General features: G+C 36.6%; 1 protein-coding gene across 1 annotated transcript; it reads left to right on the top strand.

Moving 5' to 3' along the window:
- The first annotated feature begins 59 nt into the window (after positions 1-59).
- On the top strand, positions 60-23,039 carry GRK7 (G protein-coupled receptor kinase 7). The gene is made up of 4 exons (XM_057417120.1): positions 60-1,102; positions 1,841-2,278; positions 15,841-16,112; positions 20,283-23,039. Exons 1-4 carry the CDS (start codon positions 500-502, stop codon positions 20,623-20,625), a joined length of 1,656 nt encoding a protein of 551 aa, XP_057273103.1. The 5' UTR covers positions 60-499; the 3' UTR covers positions 20,626-23,039.
- Positions 23,040-25,954: the final 2,915 nt, after the last annotated feature.

Here is a 25,954-nt window from a genome sequence, read left to right on the forward strand (position 1 = left end):
AAAGCTTTTTATGAAATCAGATCCAAACTTAAATAATTCTTAGTACATTGGTGTGCCACTAAGTTTGGAGTGTGCACATATTGCAAACATGAATCTGCATATTCTCAGCAGCCAGGGACAGTGCATATAGAGGATATCTTCATACATATAAAGGTTATCGGGGCCCATTCGAAAAAACACCAGCTGAACAGCATGCATTTGATGCTGCCAATGAAAAGGCTTGCCTAGGATGTCATCCCTCAGCTATACATAGCAAACTCAAAGCTCCTTACAGAGAAACCTCTTACCAGTCACTTTCCACAAATGGTGCATGCACCTAAAAGTACTTAGTCAAAATCCTTCAGAGGTATTTAATGCAAAAGCAGTTAGTCTGTGGTGTTGTTTAGAAGCCTGCACGCACCACCAGCAAGGAGGAAGTGCAGGGCAGCTGTAGCACAGCGCTTGGGCTAGTTTCTCATTTTATTTCAACCAGGCTCTGCCACCCCAAGAGCTTGTCAAGATGTGTGACATGGGGGGGCTTGACAACCTGATTGCCAACACAGCCTATCTGCAGGCAAGGAAGAGTGGAGATGGAGACACAAAGGAGATGCAAAAGAGACGTAGGAGCCTCTCGCTGCCCAAGGTTGATCAGTGCAGAGATGTTAGACAGTCCATTGTTGCTGATTATGACAACATCTGTGAGCAGCAGCCCATTGGCAAGAGATTCTTCAGAGACTTCTTAGAGACAGTGCCAGAATATTTGGTAGCTAAGGACTTCCTGGATGAGGTGTCAAACTGGGAGTTGGCAGAGGACAATGTCAAGAGCAGTACCATGGAGAATATGATCACCAATTTTCTTAAGACAGGCTCCAAAAACTATCTGGCTTTCATGAGCTCTGACTTGGCCAGCAAATGCCAGGCAGCTACTGCAAATGACTATGAGAATGTTGTGCAGATGGCCAAGGAGGAAACCAAGCTCTTCCTTAAAGGCAAGCCGTTCCAGGACTTCCAGACCAGCCCCTTCTATGACAAATTCCTCCAATGGAAAGTTTTTGAGAAGCAGCCAGTAACTGAAAAATACTTCTATGAGTTCCGAGTGCTGGGCAAAGGTGGCTTTGGAGAGGTAAGAGCTATACTTTTACAGATGTGGGTCATTCCTTCCCTTTCAAGACCAGCAGTTGGGTTTACAAAGAGGAACTTGCAATGGGTTAAGTAGTTATCTAAAGTTTTGCAAAACTTGCTCCTTCAGATTGTCCATTTCATAAAACTTAGCCTGAGTTTATCTGCGATACGGGGTCCAGATACCTGTTAGTGAAGAGCTACTCTAGAACTTTTATGTTCTGTCGATGCTAGTAAAAAAGCAAGTTTCTTTACAAAAGCTTGTGTGACTGTTCATATATTTAATCATTAGTATTCTCCTTAGCACCTTCTTAGCCTGTGCTAGCACGCACTCCCAGATAATTCTAGATGTGGTTTAGGGAATAGCACAGATTAGGATCTGTTCCCAAACGCAGTATGAATGAAGCTACTTTTGTCCAGATGGAAGACTAGCTATACAGGTGCAAGCTGTATATGCCACATATCCTTATGGACAGAGAATTGTTCCTTTTATTTGCTAATACAAGTCTCTTAATGGTATCCTCAAGAACTTTGCGTGAGGTGCACCATACAGTGGTCCGAACAAAGCAGATTGTACACTTGATTTTATGCTGATTTTCTGTGCTAATATACTCCACCATAGAAGTTAGCTTCAGCAGCTACTAATAGGTATCTGTGATTCCCCAGTTCCTGTCTTGATGCTCTATAGTCTGTATGTATAAAATTCCTTCATTACCTTTCTGCCTGCATCTTGCTTGTCTAGGTTTGTGCCATCCAGGTGAAAAATACTGGCAAGATGTATGCCTGCAAGAAACTGGATAAGAAGAGGTTGAAAAAGAAAGGTGGAGAGAAGATGGCATTACTGGAGAAAGAGATCCTGGAGAAGGTCAACAGCCCTTTCATAGTCACACTAGCTTATGCCTATGAGAGCAAAAGCCATCTATGTCTTGTTATGAGCCTCATGAATGGAGGGGATTTGAAGTACCACATCTACAATGTAGGAGAAAGGGGTTTGGAAATGAAGAGGGTCATCTATTACTCAGCTCAGATCACTTGCGGGATTCTGCATCTCCATTCTATCAAGATTGTGTACCGGGACATGAAACCAGAAAATGTCCTCCTGGATGATAACGGCAATTGCAGACTGTCTGATCTTGGATTGGCAGTGCAAGTCAAAGAGGGAAAAAGCATCACTCAGAGGGTGAGTATAAATTCATTGAACATGGGTGGTGGGAAAGGAAGCTGTTCTGTTTCTAATGCATCCAGGTCCAAGACTTAATTCCCCAGGATTTGTTCTTTACTAAAGACCTTAGGTGGTCATTTCAATCTAAGAGACAGGTGGTAAGAAGATTTGGTTGATTAACTCTCTAGATGCTGCTGTGTAGTAAAATAACTTCTCTTACTCAGAAATGGTAGAATCATGTTTACTTGTTTCTCTTAGATAAACTCCTGAACCGATCATTTTAGAGAGGCTAACACAGGTTCCTGGAGCAATAGTGTGTAGTCAGGGATTTAATTACTTGGTTGTTTAATGAGTAGCAGTCAAAAATATGACTTCTCCTGTATTCCATTTTTGCTTTTAGAAGAATAGTTTCTTGTAGATTACTCTGAAGTAATGCTGCTGATTTTATTGCAAGTGTTCATGGTGCTGCACAATAAACCACTGCCATCTTTCCCTCAGTAATTAATTCCTAAAAAAGTCGGTAGACTTGATCACAGTTTGCAGATGTGTGTAGGAAGAAAGAGATGGATGATTAGCTGGTTTCTGTTGTTTGAATCAGATATGCAGCCTGGAGTCATCCCAAACTAACCTAGATTTGTAATAATGTCATGAGTTTTCCACAAGAAAGGTGTGTTCAGGTAGCTTAACTATGAAAAAAGCGTATTTATCCCGAGGAGTCTGGAGCTTAAAGATGTATATAATGAGGGAATGTGTCAGAAATATGTATATGAGAATATGAAGAAATGAAAGCAATGTTGTGAACTGGTCTGACTGCTTTATGTTAAACTCCAAGTCTTTCAAGTTCCTCTTTAGAAATCCAGTAGAAGAGAGATGACCTGCTGGTAGCCTTTTGGATCATTGAAGTACACACATCTTTTGATGCTATTTCTTAATACAGTGATTTGTAGTTTGATGGATATTTTTTTTTCCTGGCCATGTAAAAAGTTAGTATTATGAGAAGTTTTAGTTCTCAGTGAAAGAAATTCTGGAAACTTACGTAGTTTAGATAGGAAGTAATTTTTTAATGAGACTGCATTGTTTTAGATGTGAAAATACAGTTTCTGTGAAAGCTAAGGTAGGCTTTTAAATAGACCTTGTGTGAAATGGGAATGTTTTGTTTGTGAAGATGGAATTTTGATCTGTGAACCCAAAGCTTTGCAAGTTACAGATGTATGCAATTGCTATGATATAAAAAGAAATAAAAATTGTTTTGTCCAAGGGCAGTTTTTCTACTTGCAACTCTGTAGGGATTGGCAAAAGAAACAAACAAAAAAATAAAATAAAATGAAAGTGTATTTAGAAATGTCTAACCACTTCTATTGGTAGTAGGGTAGAATCTCAAAGCAGTAGTAGACAAAGTTGTTGTTCCTCCTCATTTTCTGTGACAGTCATGAAGTTGTATAATGATTTTTCTTCTCTTGTTGTTCACTGGTTCTAGGAGTGCTATTCACTCTTATATGGGTCCTTTTATTAGAGAAAAAACTGCATTGGATAATACACTACATGATTGTAGTGTGTTAAAAGGGATTTCTGCTAAAGGCAGTTCTCTTTGTGCAAGAAATTGAAATAGAAGGAAGAAAAGTACAAATATTTTTTTTCTCATATTATAACTATGAGGGCTATAAATGAATAATAATTCCCAGTATTATTTTGCATTTCTGTAAAGTTGACCTTATTTGAGTCATTTGAAACCAACTACTACAAACATTTATATAGTGTTAGATGTTACTACTATTTTATAGTAATATCTTACACAGGAAGACCTAAAAACACCTTTACAAAATTCATTGCATTGAGCTTCACCATGTATCCCTGTAATAAATAAAATTGGTACAGTTAATTTTTATTTACTAATCACAGTTATATTGTGACTTAAAATTGGCAGAAAGTTTATATCATAGCATGCTTTTTGAGTATGACTACCAAATTGTTATCACTTTTATACAGTCTTGAGAGAAGGTAGTTGTATACGCTTGGGTTTTTTAACCAAAAAGATACATGGCTGAAAGACAGATCCATTAAATTAAATTTAATCAGTTGCACCATTTTGTGGACACATAAGGGCAATTTTATAAGCTAAAGCAGAAAATCTGTTCTTCTAGGCCAAATTTGTACTGTACTGTATATCTGAGTGAAGTGCTTGTTTCTGGATTTTGGATGATGGTCCCTGAACTTAAAATTTTCAGTCACTAACTATAGGGAAAATATTACTGATTATAACATAGAATCTTTTCATTTCAGCTTATTTAACCATATACAAAGAATCCTTCTGGTTTTATGGATGTTGTAATACAATGAACTTCAGAACTCCAGGAGTTCTGAATTTAAAGCCTTGTAACGCTCTTTTATGACTTGGATCTTCCATATCATGCTTAAAATACTTTTCTATTGCACTGCAAGAGTAAGGCCTAACTTTGCTTTAATTGTGTTCATAACTCATTCTATTGCCTGAAAGTAATTAACTAATATCCATAGTACTAGATGAAACCATGGTTTAACTGTCTTGTACAGTCATTTATTTGACCTGTTAAGATAAGTTTTGCTTAGCCAGTCTTGCACATATTATGAAGAATTAAGATAGTTTATTTGTTAAATGTAAAGTGGAAAGGATTTTTAAAATTGCATCTACTGTGATCTTTCTGTAAGGTGATGTATTTAAAAATTTGGCTTTTTTTTCTGCTGTCTAATGCAAGCTTCCCAGCTTCCGTTGTTCAATTGTTTGTTTTTTTTCGTTTTATTTCATGTTTTTCATCTTAGAAACCAGTAGCAGCAACTGTTGAATTTCTTGTTTTGATGAAGTACTGTTTCAGAGGGGGGGAAAAGTAATGTGCTTTTCTCAGTTGTATTGTAACATTTTACTTTCATTGAACAGATTTCTACAATGCAAGCTACCCTTGCATTCAGTAAAGCTATTCACATTATGCGATTGTGGTCATGCTAAGTATGGACATCCTGTTTCAGTCGCATGCTCTGAAATAAAGAAGCAGAATGCCTTTTTGAAAACAGAGCACTTTCCTCCAAATTGTTTTCTTCAGGTGTGAACTAAATGAATATTAAAGATGAAGTAAAATAATTAAAGATTTTTCAACAACTGTCTAAAAATACCTCTCAGCGATTTAGTTTTTTCTTCTTGAGTACTAATCTTTTCATGATCTCTCAAGTTCTTCAGGTGTTAAGTGGATTTTCCTTGTGAGTAAGCAAAATAACATAGAAAATTCTTCCCTACTTTCTATTTATCAGGAGGAGCCATTTTTTTAAGTGCCTACTTAAAAATATATTCATCTGCCTGTGTTTAACTGTAACTATGCTGGTATGAAAATATCTCTTAATACGCTGGAAACAAAACAGCGGGTTTTCCACCTTTTTTTCTATGTCTTTATTTTTTGCTGCATATTATAAGTAGAAACATCATGTGATGACTTTGATCATTCCTTATACAAGGAATCCTATATGGATTTGTGTGTATTTATTTAATGATATTGCAAAAAATAGAGTATTTTGATGCATTCTGCAGGTTTTGCACACCTCTAATGAGTCACTGAAAATAAATTTCTTCTGCTTTCAAAGCATCAAAAAAAATCCTAGCCCCCCATGTATGAATAAATGCACATCACCCATAGATCAGCTGGAGGATCCATAAATCCCTTTTGTAAATCTTGTTAGGGATTAGGTTATCACATGGCACAAGTGATAAGCTAGTTAACGAGTTCCAGTTTTAGACATTTTCCAAGTTTTCAGTAAAGATTTCTATGAAACTTTAATGTTTATGAGCTGTTTACCAGCCCAAGATTATTTTCTTCGTGAGGGAAAGGTTTTATGAATTTTAGAGGGGTGACTTCAGTGTGGTCTTCTTATAATATGTGTTTATACTGCAGAAAAAGCACTGTGCAACTCATGATTTAATACTTATGTAATTGAACAAGTAGCCTTGGTACCGTTTATCGTTACATACACTCCTTTTGAAATATGTGTGCTTTATATCAATTGTTTGTAATTATAAATAAAAATACCCTACTTACAAAAACAATGCTTCTTGCAAAGGTCTAGAAAGAGTTGGATACCCAGCCTTAGTTTTCTTTCTTGCTGCTAAAGCAGCAAGTGGAAACATCTGCTTTTCTATGTGAATGTTATTTTGAACATACATAGGCAGTTGTAATTGGTACAGTAATAATTATGGAGTGGTGTGCTGATTGGTCTTTGTGAAGTGCTAGCCGGCTTTAAAATGGAGAAATCATAGAAAACCTTCCTGTAAGTCTGAGCAATAACAGTAGGAGGCAATTGAAAGCTGCTTACAGTGTATTTTTTCTTCATGAAACAAACATGGATGAGATGGGATTTTCTTATGGTATATACATGTACCTGTGCAATCTACTTAGAAATGTATATATGCACCGTTAGGCAGAGTTCTTACTGACATCGCTGGAAACAGAAATAAACTCTTTGCCAGTGATAATTATTCAGGACTTTAGCAAATATCATGACTTTTCATATAAAATGCCTGTAGGATCTGTTCTGATGTGTTGATCATACCATGCATAAACTAGATAGTATTTTAAAATTGTGCCTTTTTAAATGTTGACATTCTCTTGGGCTTATACAGTTGAAATGGGCAACAAGGAGAAACTAAGAGCCTGCAAAGATGGTCTTTGTGCAAGCAAAATGTTTTGTATAGTTACATACTCGCTTGGTTGATTCTGGAACTAGTTCTTTGTGCGTGTGACAGAAATGAGGAGTGTGCATTCAAAGTTTATCCACTCGAACAGTGTAACCTGGCATCCTTTTTCTTGAAATCTCTGTCACTTTTTCACATACAACTCAAAATTCACTTTTTGTATGAGTCAAACGCTCCTTCCCATATCCTGAAGAGTAATACTACTCAGTTTCCTGAGAATGGTTGTGAGAAAAGTGAGCATGTTCTGTTTACTACTACCCTCATATCCTCCCCATATCAAAACATAGAGGACTTAGGTCCATTTTTCCAGAAGTCAGTGTGTATTTGCTGTTTATTTCAGGAAGAACTTTTTGCCCTTTCTGGGTATGGCTTTTCTGCAAAGCAACTGTTGCATGTAAATTGTAAAGTACTTTTGTGCAGATGCATGTGAGCCAAAGAGCTTAAATATTGACATAATAACAGTGAAAAATAAAACAAACATTTTTGTAGTATTTATAAAAGTGCATTCATATCTTCAGAGGTTTCAAGCTTCTTCACAGTTTTCCTGTGGTATGTTTTATATATTTCAAGGACGTAATAATATTTTTATAGGAAAAACATGTTTTGGTTAAAATCTTACTCAGAATGTCCTTTTGCCCTCCTGTATGTTTGTTTATTGTAAGATTCTATTTCTTAGGAAAACAGAAGGAAATCTATTTAGATGTTCCTGAAACTTGCAGTGTAATTTCAAGGCAGTAGAGAAGTGGGAGGAGGGTTTAGACTTGTAAAATAAAAAATAACTCGTCAAGCTATTCTACAGTTGACCTTTAGCCACTGTCACATGCCGTTCTTATTGGATAAGAGTCTATAAAAGTTTATTCTTCCTTTGCATTTTGAAAAATTACAGCCCTTCACTTGTTCAGGATTAGTGACTGCTTTTTTACAGCTTCAAAACCACCATTCTGCTTATGTATCTTTAAGTATGACATGTAACACTGACTATATTTTACCAGCAGAACCTTGTTCTTAAAAGTGTTGATAATCACAGTTGTTATAAAGTATGTCATCATGATAAGTATTTCAGGGTTTTTTAATCTCTGAAAATATAATTTACAGAATGCAACTTTATCTGCTATGAATGCCATGATCACGAGGGGAGCAAAAATTATCTTGTAGGACCATTCTGCCTCCTGCACTTTTGGAGGTGGCAGAAAGGGTAGCAGAAAGGGCAGTCATCTAAAATTCTGAGACTGCAGCGTGTCTCATGAAATGCTTTTCTTGCACACGGCGTGCCACCCATGAGACCTGTTTTTCTGTCTAGGAAAAGACATTGGAGCCATTAATCTGACAGTTAACAAATGCTATATCATGTTCATAAGAAAGCAAGAGGTAAGATTCCTTATCAGGTTCTTAGAGCTGCTAGAAAACTTAATTAAACTCTTTGAACTTTGAACGCTATGTAAATACGACTCTTTAGTCCCTTTGTCTCTTTAGGCTCATTATTTATTATAAAAAATTATATACATTGTGAAATGATCTCTTTGGTAAATTATCTAGTGGGCCACTTGTTGGTTCAACATTGTCAAAGAGGTTTTTATTTTGTTGGGTAAGAAATGCAATATTTAGCTGATAACTGTTGATTTGACAGCTTTGACCAGAAGCAGTATTGCAGGAACTGTAAGCTATGGGATGATGAGGAATGTGGTGCATCTGTTCTTCTTGGACCGCATGTGATATTCCATTTACTGTAATGAGCAATGACTTTTTTATGAAGACAAAATAGAACTCTGAAATTACACAAGCAAGGGAAAACTGTGTGGGCTTGGTTTTGTGCATTGTTCAAGTTTATAACCTGATAGTGAAAGACAGCAGGTTCAAAATACATAGAGGTGGTTCTTAACACAAGGGGTAGTTAAGCTGCAGGACTCTTTTGCAAGAAAGAATTTATGTGGATTCAGGGGGAGAGTGGACAGTTGAGGGAAGACAACTTTATTGAGCAAAACCATTTCTGTCTCTGGAAACCCTTGAACTGCAAACAGTCTGAGTCTGGAGAGAAGTATCGATGTGCATGCAAGGTTCTTATTGTCTTCTCTTGGAATCCATTTTTTTTGCTAATTCACAGACTATAAAAACCTTGCATATACACTGATGTTATAAATCCAGTAAGATAGGTACTGGCCATATGGGCCTTTAGTCTGATGCAGCCATTATCCATCTTCCTGGATTTACAATTTTGAAGAATTGTACCTTCAATGTTAGTCATAATCCTAAAAGATAAGGTGGATGAAATCCCATGGATTTCCATGACAGCCAGGCCTCACTGTCATTTGCACTGCTTGACCTACAGGGGCTGTACCTACACTGGAGGGCCAAGACCCGTAAGGGGGCACCTTGCAGTTTTGTTCTGTTGGTCACACTGGCACTGAATCCAGAATTTCTCTTTGTCCTGTTTTAGAGAAAGCCACCTACATGCGGTGCTATGATACTACATTTGCATTCAATATAAAGAGCTTCATAAAATATATACAGAGCTAAGTAGATGGATAATTTTCTGCCCTATTAATACTGTTTATGGCATATTCTGTGGTCATTAAATAACCCATAAACATCTCTGAAATGAAATATAATTATTCCCGCATTATAGATGGGAGATGGTCAGGAGAAATTTGAAGTGAAATTAAAAGGAAAATTATGTTACAGGAAGATTAGAGAACCTGACAGTTCTTGAATTCTAATTGTGTGGTTATGAGTCTGTGCCAAGTGTTCTGCTTGTCCTATATGCTCTCTCCCTACAATGTCTGTTTACTTCACTGACTCTGAATGCATATTTCTTCTGATGATACTTCACCAAGGTGAGGATGTTAGCAGGTTCTATCTCTGATGGGGATCCGAGGAAGAAAACAAGGAGGTACTCTAGAGTCCAAAGTTAAAATTGGTGCCCAGTTACTGGTTTGTCCTTCCTCAAGCCGTTTATCCCTTTACTTTTCATACAGTGTGAATCTAAACTGAAAACCATGCTGTAACTGTGTCTGTTTATCTTCCCAGTTGTGAGCACAGACGCAGCCTGCCCTTACTGTCACAGAAGTGGCTTTCTCTTTCATTTGTGCATCTTTCTTGATTTCAGACTACATATGTCCAAGCTTAAAAGAGTAAAAACAGATGGTAGATTTTATTACTACTCCAGTTTGAACCCAGAGGCAATCTTGTTTCCTTAGTTGTTTTTTTTTTCTTTCCTAATATAGCAGAAATTTGTTTTGTCCCTTTTGTGCTTTTATCTATGCAGGGTTTTTAAGGCAGACAGGCTTTCCTCTTAGAATTATGTCCCCGTGTGAAAAAAACTTTTGTCTTGAATTTTATGTAAGCATGTGGGATTCAATAGCTCCTGACTTATAGTCTTTCTCATTATCTTTTCTAGTACTCTGAACAGGCCTTCTTGTGTTTCTCTGATTCAGTAGCCCATCAGTTTATGATGGGCTGTCCCATCATAAGGTCCTTCCCTTTCCTAAGCATTAACAAGATGCCAAAATCTTTGTTCTGTGAGACTTTACAAGAGTGCCTTTTCTCCTAGTTGGATTTGATTTTATTTTCTTTTAAGATAGTTGCCTATTCATTTGATCAACTGGCTTCTTGTTGCTGTATGAACACGTGGTGAGAACGTGTGGAGGAGCTGCAGTTATGTGTGATTCATTTAAATTACGCTCTGTTCCTCTTCACGGTGGCTCTTGGGAGAAAAAATTAAGATTCTAAAGTGAGTGACAGAGGAAGATCAGTTCTTCTCTACATCTAGGGCCTATTAGCTTGTGTGCAGAGAAGAGTTCTCTGTGGTCTGTTCCTGCATTCCTGCAGGGTCTGTTAAGGCCATTGCTGAAGGAGGGGAGGAACAGCTGGACAACAGAACAAAGCAGTCAGTGGCACCCCTTGGAGGAAGGAAGGACCAAGCCCCAGGAAACAGCTGATAGAGCTAAACTGAGCTTGTTTTTTTTCCCGTGTTCAACAGTTCTTGTGCCATGGCAAACAAAAGATAGACATTCTGATTTGCTTTACTGTTTGGTTTTTAGTATCTATTGAGTTTGTTTTGCAGAGATCTGTGGGAAAAGGTAGAGACAGATCTAAATGCCATTTCTCCTCATTTGCCTGTTTCTGTTCTGATGAAAGTGCTTCAGAGAGTTCTGTTTCTTTCTCCCCTGCCTCTGCTAGAAGCTGGGATAATGCTGGTGTTTAAGGGACTTTCCCTTCTCAGGACAGCAATCTGAATAGGATGTCTGAGCATAATTACGCTATGGGCCTCAGTCTGCCCAGAGCTGTGGTGTGCCAAGTACCCGTTGACTGTACTGGGTACTAAGTGCACTTAGTGCTTCTCAGGATCACATCTTGTATTATTGAAAGATTATAGTTATGTGACCTTTTAAAAATTTATGCAGGATCTCATCTCACAAAAGAAACATTTGTGTACTTTCAGATGAGTCATTTCTACTATGCCCTGTCAAACCCACTCAAAGCACTTAATGGAACTTCTTCACTAATGTATATGAGGATAACATTTGGTCATTACATTTTAGAGGATTATTGAAAAATTGTATTTTGGGTTGTTCTCAAGATAGAGAAATAAAGGGAGAAGTAGATCTTTAACTGTTTTCAAAAGCAGGTAAATGAAAATTTAATTGACTGAAATTGAATTACTATTTTTGTATTTCAGACAGCACATGCAAGTTAAGGCATCCTGCTCATTATCACAAAAGACAGTACGAGATGGAAAGCAAACAAGAAAAAGCTAGTATTACTCTTAACTACAGAGTTATGTGACTCTGTGGGGCATATGATTTCTGCCTTCTGTAAAAAATGTTTGGATAATACCATATTCTTTGGCTCCTTTGTGATATTCTTTTGTGGTGTCCCATTAGACACTTCCAGGTAAATGAAGATGTAATTCCATGTGTATTTGTGTCTCTGAGATCTCTTGAGTCATCAACACATATGTTAAATGGTTCCTGGTCTTAGCAGGAATCCTAGAGGAAAAAAGAAGATAATGTGCTTGTTCTTAGCATCAGTCAAAACCTAATGCACATCCTAGTGTAAAGCTGACAAGAAAGGAATTCAATTTCTGAGTGTGGGGTTTTTTTGTATTTCCCTGTTGCCATTAATAGAGTGAAATTTACCCATGTAAAATAATATCCAGTAAGAAAGGGTTTTTCAGTTAATATGCTTCTAAATTTACTTATAAATTGTATTGAGTGAAAACAACTATCAGATCATACAAACCTAGTGATTTTTTTTGTGTTAAACACACCTGTAACCCATAATTAGGGGTATCCATTCCGAGGCATGATCAGGTAACTCTGACTGAATTAAATCTTGAATACCAGCCCATGAAAAATAGAGTCCTTTTCAAAAATAATGTGTTTATCTTTTTTGTGATATCTTTTAATTCCTTTGCTTTCTGTTTTTAGGTATTTTCCCCTTTTACATTGGAGTATAATTTACAGTATATTAATCTACTCCTTTGGGCTGCTGGGAGTAACCTATTACTTTGATTCATTTTTGCTTTAGGAATCAGTGGATACATTTTCTACCTAATGAAATATTTTTTTGCTACTCAAATCTCACTACTGCTAGTGAGAGCTGGATAGTTTAAAAACGCCTTTCACTAAGTTCTCCTTACCTGTTTATATAAACCTTTGAGTCAGCGAGGCTGCCTTTCATGTTGCCACGGTATCTTTTTTCTTTGAAAGATGATCTGATTTTTGACATTTTGTTTGGTATAATGATTAGTGCAGGGATGTTAGGTTTTAGCTTTCCTCTAATACTATCTCCTTCCCAAGAAACAGAATTAAATCTTCATTTGAAAGATGTATGTTCTTCCAGTTCCAGGGGTTTGAATAATTACTTTGTGTTCCTGAATACAGAAAATGCTTATGGTTTTGTCATCTTTCTTCCCAAATAAATTTGGCAAAGCTCCACATATGTATAAATAGTGGAAAAGACTAAAATTTAAGCTCTTTTCTTCCTTTCTTCAAATTCTGATTTTGATAAAGGTTGCAGAGATCTGTATGTTTCTTCCCCCTGTTTGTTTATGTGTTTCTTTCCCCCTAAACATCAGTGCAGAGTACTTGCAAAATGTGTTTCTGCTATGAAATGGTAATATGTCAGTGGGTTTTGAGCCTTGGGGGTTATGAGATCAGGTTTAGATTCCTGCTTCTCAGCCGTGTTCCTTCATTATGATTATAGGAAAGCTTTAGGATTGGTAGTGATTTTTTCGAAGATTAGGTGTAAGTTTTGATGAAGTTCCATGAGAAAAACATCTCTCATAAAATTCTGAATTGGAAAGGTTTGACGTATCAGAGGAACGAGATAAGTTTCTAGACTTTTCTCAGATTGAGCTGGATCAGCTCAATAACAAGCCAGAAGATTTCAGTGCTACCGATTTAGAATTTTGACTCTTAATTCTTGTTTACAGTAGCCCCAATCACACTCTCTTACCATGTTGGTCCATCTCTACTTTCTATTAAACTGTAGTCATGAAGTCGTCTTGGTCTGTGATTATGGTCTTGTTTTCTCTTGTGTTGAGTACCATGTCAAAGCACAGAGTTCTTCTATATGGGGTGACTTGTTGAAGGTTATGTGGAAAATGCACATGGGAGAGACTGAAGTTACCTGGCAACTATTTCTTATGAAAAAGTGGAAGGAAAGAGAGGCAGTCTGAAAGGAGCTGCCTTGAGACACAATTACAACCAGAGAATTCTGACTTTTCCAAGTCAGATTTATCCAGTTCCTGTATAATGATGCTATTGCAGCTAAGTTATATCTTATCAGAAAGACCATACTGTGCTGTCAGGGTACGTTTTGATGATGATATGACTCATCAGTTCTTCAAGGCATTAGTGCCCCAGCTTCATCTCAGTAAAAATGTTTATTGCTTCCCAGAAGGGGAAAGTAAAAAGAAAAAAAAAAATATTGAGAAGCCTATTTAGTGTCTGTGTTCACTAACCTGCAGTGAGCTCTGTGTGTCCCCTTTTGTACCAGACTTTCCCTACTGCTTTCAACCTCTCCTCTCCCTTTCAGGTTTCATGACCTTCTGAGGCCGTATGAATTGCGGTTCTGTGGTCTGTATTTGAGCAGTTGACCCTCTTTCTGAACAGAGCAATAATTGCACATAAAAATGTAATGCTATCAGGGTTTCTCTCAGTATTAACTTTTGCTTAGAGAAATTCAATGCAAACAGTGCAAATTACCTGTGGAATTATGTCAGCTGCTGCAGTGCCCTTATGGCTCTTCCTTACTTTTGTGGCTTTAGCGAGAAGGGGAATGGTTCACTTTTTTTTTATCTTGCTTTCAGCCTGGCTGATATTTATGTTGTTCTCACCTCAACCAAATGGATAGTTTTTCTCTATATCCCTAAAAGTGGGGAAAGAAAAACCCTCCAAACCCAACCAAACACAAAAACACGAAGAAGGAAAACAAACTGAATTTAATTTTCTGTCCATTAAGTTTATGCTGTAATTGGTGCTTTGATATTCCCTCGCACACATTGTTTACAGTAGAGTATATGCCATAATGTGTAGTGGTATGACTCAGAAATACTGAGCCTGAAGTTGCAAAAGTTAGAGGAGTTACACAGACCACATGAAGGAAAATTAATCTGTTGAGCTGTGCTTTTTAAAAACATAATTTGGCCAAATAAGCTCTAGTTTTAGTTACCTTTTTCTGACTGTCTTGCTTTGGAAAGAATCTCTGTCATTACTTGTGTTCTGGTAGCAATGAAAATGACCATCTTGAATAAACTTTGGTGGGATTTGCACAAACATATTTTTTTAATTGTAAATTGTAATATTATTTGAACATCAGTCCCAGTATTTCAAAAAGGTAAAAGAGAGTCAAGCAACTTCTGAAATAATTATCACTGTTAACTGCATCTGGGAAATATGTAAAATAAGATACAGCATCAGATGTGGAGGGAAGTGTTGGGTCAGCTGTGGGAATGCTATTCCAATGGAAATATCAGACCCTCAGTCATGTAACAGTGCAGCAGAAAGCATATAGAGAGTTTGTTGTCCTCCTCTCTTCCCTCCCAGGTGAATCAGCTCCCTGGAGAGAGGCAGCAGGAGCTGTTTTGAACACTGTGTAGGCTGACCCCAAGGGGAATGTGCCAGGCCTGGCCTAGGAAGGAAGCAGGCAGATTCCTCTCTCAAAGAGCAGCCACCCCTCTTGAGGAGGGGTCTGTTAGTGCTGTATACAAGTAGTACTCTTTATTCAGAGAGCTTTTTTCAGTTAGGAAATATGAACTTGTTCTTTCACCTGAATGCATGTAATTTACTAATTATAATTTTCATAAGTTTACTTTCTTACAATGGTTTTACAAGGTTTTTCTTGGCCCTTGATGGTAATATTTCCTTTCAGAAATCAACAGGGAGTGAGGGTGAGAAGTTCCTCATGCAGCTCAGCTACTGTCTTGATGAGAATTTTCTCATGGGCCAGTTCTAGCTACTGCATAGGGTGGGAATCAGTGATTGTTTGTCTGATTTTTGTCCTGGTTTTCATTTTTTCAAATTGATTGCTAATTGTGTTTACAGAAAAAGCTGGCAACACTGTCTTCAATGGGAAAAAAATAACATGGAAGAATAAAGCAATTTAAACATAAATTTAATTAAAAAAAACTTCAAGGTAGAAACTGCACAGACATTTCACCTTTGAAGAGCAGATTTAAAACAGTTTCCCCATATGCTGTTTAAAGACAGGTATAGTCCCTATGCTAAAACAGTTACATCTCAGAGATCATAATACAAAATATATCAATTGCATTACTAATGTTTTGGAAGAATTGTAGACTAGTTTGTTTAATTGTATGCATTTCATTACTGACATTATACAATAAACTGGTCTGTATGTTTGATAGGCTGGGACAAATGGTTACATGGCTCCGGAAATCCTGAAGGAAGAAGATTACAGCTATCCTGTGGACTGGTTTGCAATGGGGTGTAGTATTTACGAGATGGTCGCTGGGCGAACACCATTCAAGGATTTCAAAGAAAAGGTCGATAAGGATGAGGTTAAAAGAAGAACTCTGGAAGATGAAGTGAAATTTGAACATGCCAACTTTACAGAGGAAACCAAAGATATTTGCCGGCTGTTTTTGGCTAAGAAAAAGGAGAGTCGTTTAGGAAGCAGGTATGCATTACTTCTCCAAGTCTGTAGAAGCCAGATTAAGGCTGCAATCATTATTATTTTGCATATTACTCAAAATGAGCTTAGATCTTTACTTTCTGTAAAGTACTGAATTTTCCCTTTCTCTTCTAGGAAGAGAGAGTTGGAAAGTTGTGAAGGTAATATGGAAATAAACAATTTTGTTGTGATTCTTTCTCTATCCTCAAACTAGTCATAGGAGCTCCCTTTTGGGATTTTGTGGGGTTAGACTCGGAGAAGGGAGCAGTCTATTCTACCTTCATTTCCTAAAGGTAATGGGTATTCAAGTAGATACCTGCATCTCTGCTAACGCAGACTGAATGCAGAATCTTAAACTGTATCACTTACTGGAATGATGTGGGCAAAAATCCAGATCTGCAATGTGGATTCTCTTCCCTGCAGATATCTAACTTAGAAGGCTGCGTCATTGGCTTCTTACTGAGGAGACCTTAACCCCTCTGCATGACTCAAGTGCTTTAAAAAAAAATGCAGTAGAGTTCCTGATCATCCTGACTCATCCCAGGGAAAAAAGAGAGGAAAATAATATTGGGCATGATTTCTTACAAAGCAGAACAGTTTGGGGGGCTTCAGGGATGGCTTTGGGTTGATGAGGGACATATCCATGATTTAGCTATTTCAAGTAACTGTTCAGTAAGACAAAAATTGGAAGGTTAAGCATTGTAATAGTTAGCTTGTAACGTCTCTCATCCCTGTGAGATCTGTGTGTGTGTATAAAAAAATCATTTACTGCGTTTCTAATGAGACAGATGTGGGATCTGCATTTGCAATATAGACAAAATAAAAGAAATATAGTAAAAATGTAAAAAAAAAACCAAAAACCAAATCCAAAACATATAGGAAACTGATAGTACCTGTTTTGACAATACACCATTATTTGGATTGCCTATAAATACAAATGTATGTATGAGGTGCTTTTCCAATCTAAAGGTGGAATAGACACAGGGACATAATGAAAATACACAGTCTTCTAAATCTATATTTCATAAGAATGTGGAACAGTTTTGCAAAATGTTAGTCATATATTTGCCTGAAATAGTTAACTTTAATGAAAGGTAACATATAATTAATATATGAATTCTTATTATTCAAGTGCTAAATGAAGACAGCTGCTCTTTGTGCCTGGTGAGTTTTCCTAACAACTCTGCAAGGCTGCAGGAAAACAAAAAACTTCCAAAAGCACATGGAGTGTGTTTGATACAAGGCCTGTATTATTTTCAATGAATTTAAGAATTACCTGAAAAGGAATTTAATGCTAAACCAGTCAGCATGCTTTGCAGATATTTAGTCTTGCAGCATTTTGTGAAGTGAGTAGAAGAAAATGAAATTTAGAGATTCTTAGTGACTTGGTTCATTCAGCAAGTCTGAAGCAAAACGAGCAACAGACTATTCACTTACTGTAACCACATTCTCTTTGCCAAGGGAATCATTTACAGTCATTCTGTCTGCTTAATGTTACGTTATTTCTCAGCAGTGGGAGAAATATGCACAGAAAAGTAATTGTGCAGATTATTTTTAATTTTCTGCTATTTAAGATACTCTTGAATGCTGTACATAGAGAAGGAAGGCAATATGATGTATACGGTGCTTGGGCACAATACAGAATAAAAGCCTGCATGTACCTTTTAAAGAGAATGATACTATTCAGGACAGCTCATCCTTATGTAAAGATTAGCACTGTAATTCTACTAAGGACAAGAAGACCTTGAGTTAGCCATATAAGTGCCTGTTGCATAAGTTAAAGCTGCTCAAGGACTGCTTTACTTTGCACACCTGACCTTTTAAAATTCTCCATTTTTATTGAAGACAATGTCACTGGCTAACTCAGGAATGATATAAACCTTTTTCTCCACTCAAGCTTTTTGGCATCTCAAATCCCAAAATCCCAATTCTGTAAAGTGATTTTTTAAAAATTATTTTGTATCTTTAATGGAGGAATAAAAAAATGACAGAGTTCAGATAAGTTAAATTTGCTTTTCCTGTTTAAGTTACATAAACGTGCAGTTCACATTGGAAGAGCTCGGGTTCATCTCCAGCTAGTTGGAAGATGCCTCAGTTGGTTCCAGTAGATGGCGTTCCTGTAGCTTTATGGTTTTAAATGTTTTATGGCTTTGGTGGTGTCAGGAAATGCATCAGAAGGATAAATACTGCTACAGTCCATTCTGGAGCCTTCACCAGCTTCTTTGGCTTATGTAACAGAAAGGAAAAGCAAAATAAAGTGAAACTTTTGTGGGTGCATCTGCCCAATAGGAGTATCAGCACTACGAGCTCTCTAGTGTCCCAGGACACTTGTTAATTTGAATAGCAACTCTAATGCATTTCAAGCTAACAGTGAATGTAAATAAATCACACCAGGCTCAAGGGCTGCTCAAGTACTTGGTTATCACTAGCTAGTTAAGTTAGGAGATGATTTTGCAAGACTATATGCAGAAGTCATGATTCCTGTTGGCTTAATCTATACATACATAAGCATGTTCATACGGCTCTTTTGGATTGAAAACAGCATATTTTCATAGGCCAGGGTGCCCACATGGCAGCATCTATTGTTCTTCAGGATGTAATTTAGCATCCTTGTCATTGTGCTGTAGAGTGGTTAGTGGCTGGTAAAGAAGAACCAGGCAGCAGAAGCATAAAATGATAGTTCTGTACCAAGGGAGCTGAAAAGTACAGCTGGTTGTTTCATCTCAGCTGTGCCTGGGTAGCAGCAAGGCAGGGTAGAGGCACAGCAGGACAGCAAATGAGGAACTGGCAAGACTAGCAAGCTAGAGGAGCTGTTCTGCATACATAGTATAAGGTCTTAAAAAATTGAGATTTTTCTATAGTCACACAAATGTACTAATTCTTTATGGTGCTTCTGCACATCTGCAAAGATAAAAAGACTTGCCAGAGGTTTGCATTACATTTTGTTCACCTCAAACATTGTCTAGAAACACATGAGGTCTTACACTTTGCTAAGTGTATGATTTTGCAAGGAATTGAGAAAAGAAAAAAACAACATGTTGGTTGGTAACTACCATTTTCTGGGGCCAAAAACCAGGCAATTTTTTTTCCTTTGCTTCCATTTTCAAGACCACTGCATACATAAAAAAAAAAAAAAGAGTGCATAAGTGTAGAAAATGGTGGCCCTCTCTTCTCTTATCACTAGAATTTAAAACTCAAACTTTGTATGCCGTGATGCTAGAGGCACCATTCAAAAACTGTGATCATTGATCATCGTTTCACAAACACATATTTGAGGCTGAGACTAATCTTATAACCAGAATATCCTACAAGTTTCTTCCTGGGTCTACAATGAAACAGTTTACTGTTTCTTTTACAGCAAAAGTTCTCCCTGAGCTCTGCAGTTGTTTTTCAGAAGATACACTTAAAATATGTTTTTACAATTATTTTAGTCATTTCTGGATTTTATTATTGGGTTTTAATAGTATTAATGATTATGTTTGTGACAGTGGTACACATACTTTTGCTATTATTGTGATTTGTGAACCATGCTTAAAATATTTGTTAATTTATAATAGTTCATTTGAATAAGAAGACTCACTAAAACTGGGAGTGCTTATTAGAGCAACAGAACCGAGTTTTATGTTGTAAATACCTAGCTGCTTTGAATTAAGATAAAACCAGAAATGTCATTTGTCACCAGTTCCCTGTTCAGACTGTTGTTCCCCAGAGTCAGTCCCTAGATGTATTAAACTCAAGACTGGATACATTGGGTTAATAGATATTCTGATCTTAGTTAATATAGAGCTTTAATATGAACTTTCATTGTTGGGCAGTAAATCCAGTGATTTGCCTCCCCATCCTGCGATATCTTCAGTTATGGTTAAAGTGTATCTTTGGTTATGGGTATCTCAGTGCACTGGCAAAAGCAGCACTGCAACCCTTGCATGGCACCTTGCCCGGACTGATTTACCCTGAGAGGCAGAGTAATGAATAATGGGCTCAGGGTATTTTCTTCTTCTCAGCTTTGCTTATATTATGCAATGAAGTGTTCTTTCATTATGAAGAAAAGAATTGTTTTGCATGAGATATATATCTTTACCTTCTTACAATACTGTCACATACACAACACAGACACACCTCTGTCTGTCCAGAGCAGAACATCATACTGATTAATACACTTTTGCTTTATTGCAGAAATGAAGATGATGACCCAAGAAAACATAGTTTCTTCAAAACGATAAATTTTCACAGGCTAGAGGCAAACCTTATTGACCCTCCATTTGTGCCAGATCCATCAGTTGTCTATGCCAAAGATGTTACAGACATTGCTGACTTCTCTGAAATACGAGGAGTTGAGTTTGATGACAAAGATAAGCAGTTCTTCAAAAAGTTTGCAACAGGGGCTGTCCCTGTAGCCTGGCAGGAAGAAATTATTGAAACAGGACTGTTTGAAGAACTGAATGATCCTAACAGAGTAGATTCTGGGGGTTACGCAAATGGAGGCGAAGCTAAGTCAGGAGTTTGTTTGTTGTTGTAAATACCACATTGTTAACAAAAAAGAGTAGCACCCACGTCAGAACTTTCCATGTTCTGGCATTGTTTCAGAAACTCAGTGGATCTGTTTAAGAAGAACCAATCAGTGTAATATAACATTGGCACGCTTTGTAGGACTACCAGCTGTATAGACTATATTATTTTCCTTTGCTGTAACAAAAAAGATCGTATTTTTTGTTTTATTGGAGATTTACCAAGATGAAGCACAATATTTCTCCAAGAAACTTAGAATAATAGAAATTCAGAAATACAAAAAGCAATCATAAAGTGAAGAGGCAACACCTTTTGAAAATTACTGACTACCATTTTGGATACAACGATTTGCTGGTTTTCTTTGTATTTTCTTGTTATTTCTACTAACATTTCCTCTTTCTTCCACAGTTTTCAGAAAAGATTTTTAATTTTTAAGTAATATTCACAGTTAGACAATGGAGCTCATATACCATGTCAAATGTGGAATCTTACTGGTTAGCCAGACTGTCTGTTGTTTTCTTAATTTCTGTTAGTTTTTGGATGATTTGTTTGTAGTATGTTCAAATTGTCATAAAATGTAACAGAAGGCTCTACATATCACTAGGAAATAAAACTGACAGGCTCAAACTGTTCAAAGTTGATTTTAACAGTGACGGTAAGATTGCACCAATTTAATTGAATAAAGAATTTATTTATTATTGTCTATTCTTTTAAGTTGTAATACCATATACAAAGAAAATGTGTTTATAAGTAAATACACATTATTTTTGACAATCAATTTTAAACTTTTATTAGGTTTCCTGATAATTTTTGATGATATTTTTATCATAAATTAAGCTATAAACAGGCAAAAACAATTTTTAACTGGCTTTTTACAAGACATGTATTTCAGTGCAATATAAATTTTAATTCAGTAGTTGCAAAATGTGTTAAGTGCTGTAGTGGTGGAAAGGTTATGTGTGCAAATTGACACTATCTTTAAATGTTTATTGATTCTTATGAAAATGTTGATGTATTTTATTTTTCAATTTCATGGCAACCTAAATTGAGTTAATTGGAAACATTTCTGCAAGTACTTGCTGCTGCTGAAGCATATTACTCATAAGATGCATCCTGCTGATTTTCTGCGATAAGAAAATTGGTGGTAGTTGTTTGCAACAACTTTTAAAACTGATTCTGCATGCTGTTTGCTGTAGTCCACGTAGCCATTATTTCCATTGCCCAAAGTGGAAGCTGAAACCACTCCAAAAGAACACACATCTGCCCTCCATTACAGTTTGGTGAGACCAGTTAGTGCTAGTGGCATCAAATTTATGTCCCAAATTGGTACACCTCAAATCCATAGAAATGCCATTTTACAGTCCTCCAGAGCCATAAGGCATTGCTGTGAAATAGCTGTATGTTTTCCAGTGCATAACTAATTTTCAGTGTATACATGTTCCCATATGGATAAAGGTTATGTATAGACAGAAACGGAATTTAATGTCATGTCAGAATCATATATCCCATATGATACCAGGTGTTGCAAGTCTGGGTTTTTCCAAATGTATTGCAATACTGAGATCTGTGATTTCAGGACATCATATGCACAGAACATTAGGTTATTTAGTTTTAGAACCCAAAGTCCTGTTGGGATTTATTGACACTGTATATCAGTGAGATACTGTAATGTTAAGTGTTCCATTAATCATTCAGAGAAACACATCACAAGTCTGATAATGCAGTTTGGCACAGTGTATGACAAAGAAGAATGTATTAGTTTGAAATCATTTTAATTTTCAGAAATTCTCTATTTCAGAACATGGAAAACTGCTGTTTGCACTATGAAGAGAGAGAGCAGAGCAAAGATTATGTCTGTATTTCTGTTAGCATTTTGAGTGTGTGTCTCAAACATTCTTTTAAACTTTTAAGGAATATGTTCGGTCAGAATGGTCGACTTGTTCTTCCTGTCTCTGTAAAGTTCTTTGTTAAATTTTCAGGAAGATATTTTAACATCCTGCTTCACTTCAACAAAACAATGCCAGCGATCCTAAAAGATGTACGCATTTGCTGAATTGTCCTATTGCAGTATATGATGCTCCTCAATGTGAGTAAATTTAAATATATATATGCAAGTGTTCAAGATCAGAGCCCAAGTGAAAAGTATTGACCAAGTCATTAGATGTTCATGATGAAAAATGAGGGATGAAGTTGTGGGAGAATAACCTTGTGGTTGTGGCATACTTAGTTCTCTTGGCAAAAGAAAAATGTGTAATTTGAAACTGTTATTTTTTTCTTCTGGCTGTCTCTTTCTCCTTTGCCAGCTTTGTGGTGTCTCACTTGCCTGCCTCTTTTTCAGGCAGCTAAAATGCATTCAAGTGTTAATGTAATCTAAAAAACTAAATTGTGAACTCTATTGCATTAAATGTCATCTGTGAAACGTTACTGAGTGCCCTGGCCATTCTGTAGTGATTGTACTAACAGTTCTGTCTTTCTTACTCTGTTTTACTTAGTACTGCTGTTAGAACTACTTGGTAATTTTAATTGTAGAAGGCTGAAATGTAACATTCATAAGGGCTTGAAATCTGTTCTTACAAGAACACCATTTAAAGTACCCTAGACAACACTGAAGAAAGGCTGCTGGCGCTGAGAGTGTATGAAAGGAGAAGCTTTCCAATATATCTCGAGTCCAAATTTTATTTGATACCGTCCCTGTTACCCTTACCAATACCCCTCCAATTCTAATGAGCATAAAGAGACAAAATGAGGTTTAATATTAACCTGGTGAAGTCATTGCCACTGATAATCTTTGTGAACAATAAAGCTGTAGCTGTTTTATCTTCACTTGTATCATGGCAAAGGCTTATTTAGTCAATAAACACCTTGTGTTGCAGCAATTAGTTTGCTTTTCTATTCCAGTACAAAATAGAGATGGTAATTAGAACCTGTGTGCAATTTCCAGGCTATCAAGTAGCATCTGTATGGCAACTTTACATTAATTTAAGAGCCTCTTAGCAAACATAATACTTGAGACAGCTATTTCTTCAGCCATAAACAAATGAGAATACAGAAAGCAAAATAGAACTAGGACACGATCTCCAGTTAGAGCATGTAATTGCCTGTAATTGTGCAGTGTATCTATAAAGTGATGTGTGGGTTTTTATGCTTTTAATATCAGCATTGGTTTTTACTAATAAAATGTTCATAATATTGTAATTAAACATTATTGCTTTTACAGCTTCTAATGGTACATATGTAACATTTTTCTGACCTGAACATCCACATCTATGATTAAGGCAAGTAAGTATGCTCATGTCATTTACCTTAAAAAGTATAAATTGCTTCTTTTAGGCTATGATAGTAATTTTTATCTTTTTATCATAAGATTTTTAATAACAAAAGATTTAAATTCCTTCAATCTATTTATGAACTAATGAAATGCAGAAAAATATTTTATATGTAGTGTTTTTCTCTACAATAGGATTTAAATTAAGAATTAAGATCTTAGCAGCTATGGCTCATAGCAATACAGAAGCACTGAAAATCCTGCCAGTTCTGGGACTTATCCTAAAAGCCAAGCAAACACATCAATTTTGAAATCTATGGATAGCAGAAATTACTTGCTTTCTGTAGATGAGACCTGACACTTGTAATGCTATGGATAAGGGTCACCTCTGATCATTGTGGCTTAGGGGAGTACATTTGAAACATTGCATTATGATAGCCCTAGGGAGTTTTACAGACACATTAAGGAATATATGGACAGAAGGTGAAAACAAATGCAATTAAGCATACAACTTTTTATCAGGCACTGCATTATTACAGCAAGTAACACAAATCTAGTATTTCATTTTAAAAAGATTAGTGTTATAAAACGATTGTTTGATATTTCTCTGACTTCATTTATATAACTGAGCAGAGGTAGTGTAAAATTCTTACCAGTTACCCCTCTGCATGTGCAAAAATGTGAATAAATACTTAGTGTTTATAAGGGAGTGGAAATCTTTTAGGCATCTCTTGCCTGGAGAAGAGGAAGACCAAGAACACAGAGGGGTGTTACTGTGTCTCTTGCAGTGAAAGTATCTACGCCCATGGGAAAATACAGCTGGTGACACCTGTAGGTAGCATCATTCACACCGTTCTCTTGAATTAATTCCCTTTTTATGATGTAGTATGTTGTTCTTGCATTCATTCCACATCTGTACCCTCCTGTCACCTCCAGAAGGCTAGCACAATTCTCAGTGAAGCAACTTTAGCCTTTAGGGAAGCAATGTTAATTCTGTAGCTTGGACAGAAAAGTTGCCATAAAGAATAGCTGTCAGCACCGTTTTCAGCCAAGAGTTACTCCAAGTGTTGAAATGCTTTTTCAGGGCGAACATGGGAAAAAACCATGAGTCTCTTTGAAAGGGCTTTGGATTTGTTAGTTCTGTTACTTTTCCTCTGACAACTTCGGGGCAGCTTCAGTGGTTAATTTCTCCCTTTCTTGTTGACCAAGTGCAAGTGCAGTCTGTTTTAGTAGTTATTTTATACTGTTTGTGCTCTTTGTCCATGCTTTTCAATGTCTGAGCTTTGTCAGTAAACCACTTTCTTCCAAGTGTTTTGTTTTCTGATTACACCAACATGGTGCTATTGCAATGTGTGGTAGAATGACTTCTGAAAAAAGAAATTTTTTTGTTTTCTTCTGTACATAATCGTTACTTGAAGCTAAACATAAGTAATTAATTTTGACGTGTGTTTTATCAGAGTTCTTCTTCACCAAACCTACATGTTGGTCTATATGATTCATTCAAGTTGTTCTGACAGTTACATTTTACAGAGTGGAAAGATACAGTGAGACTGAATGAGGCACTGTATACATGCCCTTATGATGGGAGTTCCTAATGATGAATGTTTCCGTGATTCATGTTTTTATAAAGAATGCCAAAGGGATGACTATGGATATCTCAGTTGTCATAACTTGTAGTTCAGTTAACAATAGTGGAGTGACTGTTTAAAAAAACAGCTATTGTACAGGAATGTTCAGTTATGTTTGCTTTGCAAGACTTCATGTAAGCATGACATGGGATGTGCTAGACATGTCTCGTGACTTTTGAATCACTGTGGTAAAAGGTCTGCTGCAAGTAAGAACGGATTTGTTAATCAGTCCTGCCTGAAAGCATTCCTACAGTAATATATACTAGTCTGACTGAACACCTTTTGAACAGCAGTGAAAGCTTTCTTTAATCTGCATTGCTAGTCTGCAGTGCCTGCTTACATGTCAGTCTATGGAAGTGCATTGATGGAATTACAGAGAGAGAAATTGTTCCGATATCCTGGACTTCTCAGGAGAATGTAGAGCAGAGCCTATTGCCGTAGTGGTT

Source organism: Pezoporus wallicus, unplaced genomic scaffold (assembly GCF_028554395.1).
Source record: "Pezoporus wallicus isolate ANWC-B61680 ecotype Strahan unplaced genomic scaffold, APGP_CSIRO_Pwel_v1 contig_360, whole genome shotgun sequence".
In the NCBI taxonomy this organism is placed as follows: domain Eukaryota; kingdom Metazoa; phylum Chordata; class Aves; order Psittaciformes; family Psittacidae; genus Pezoporus; species Pezoporus wallicus.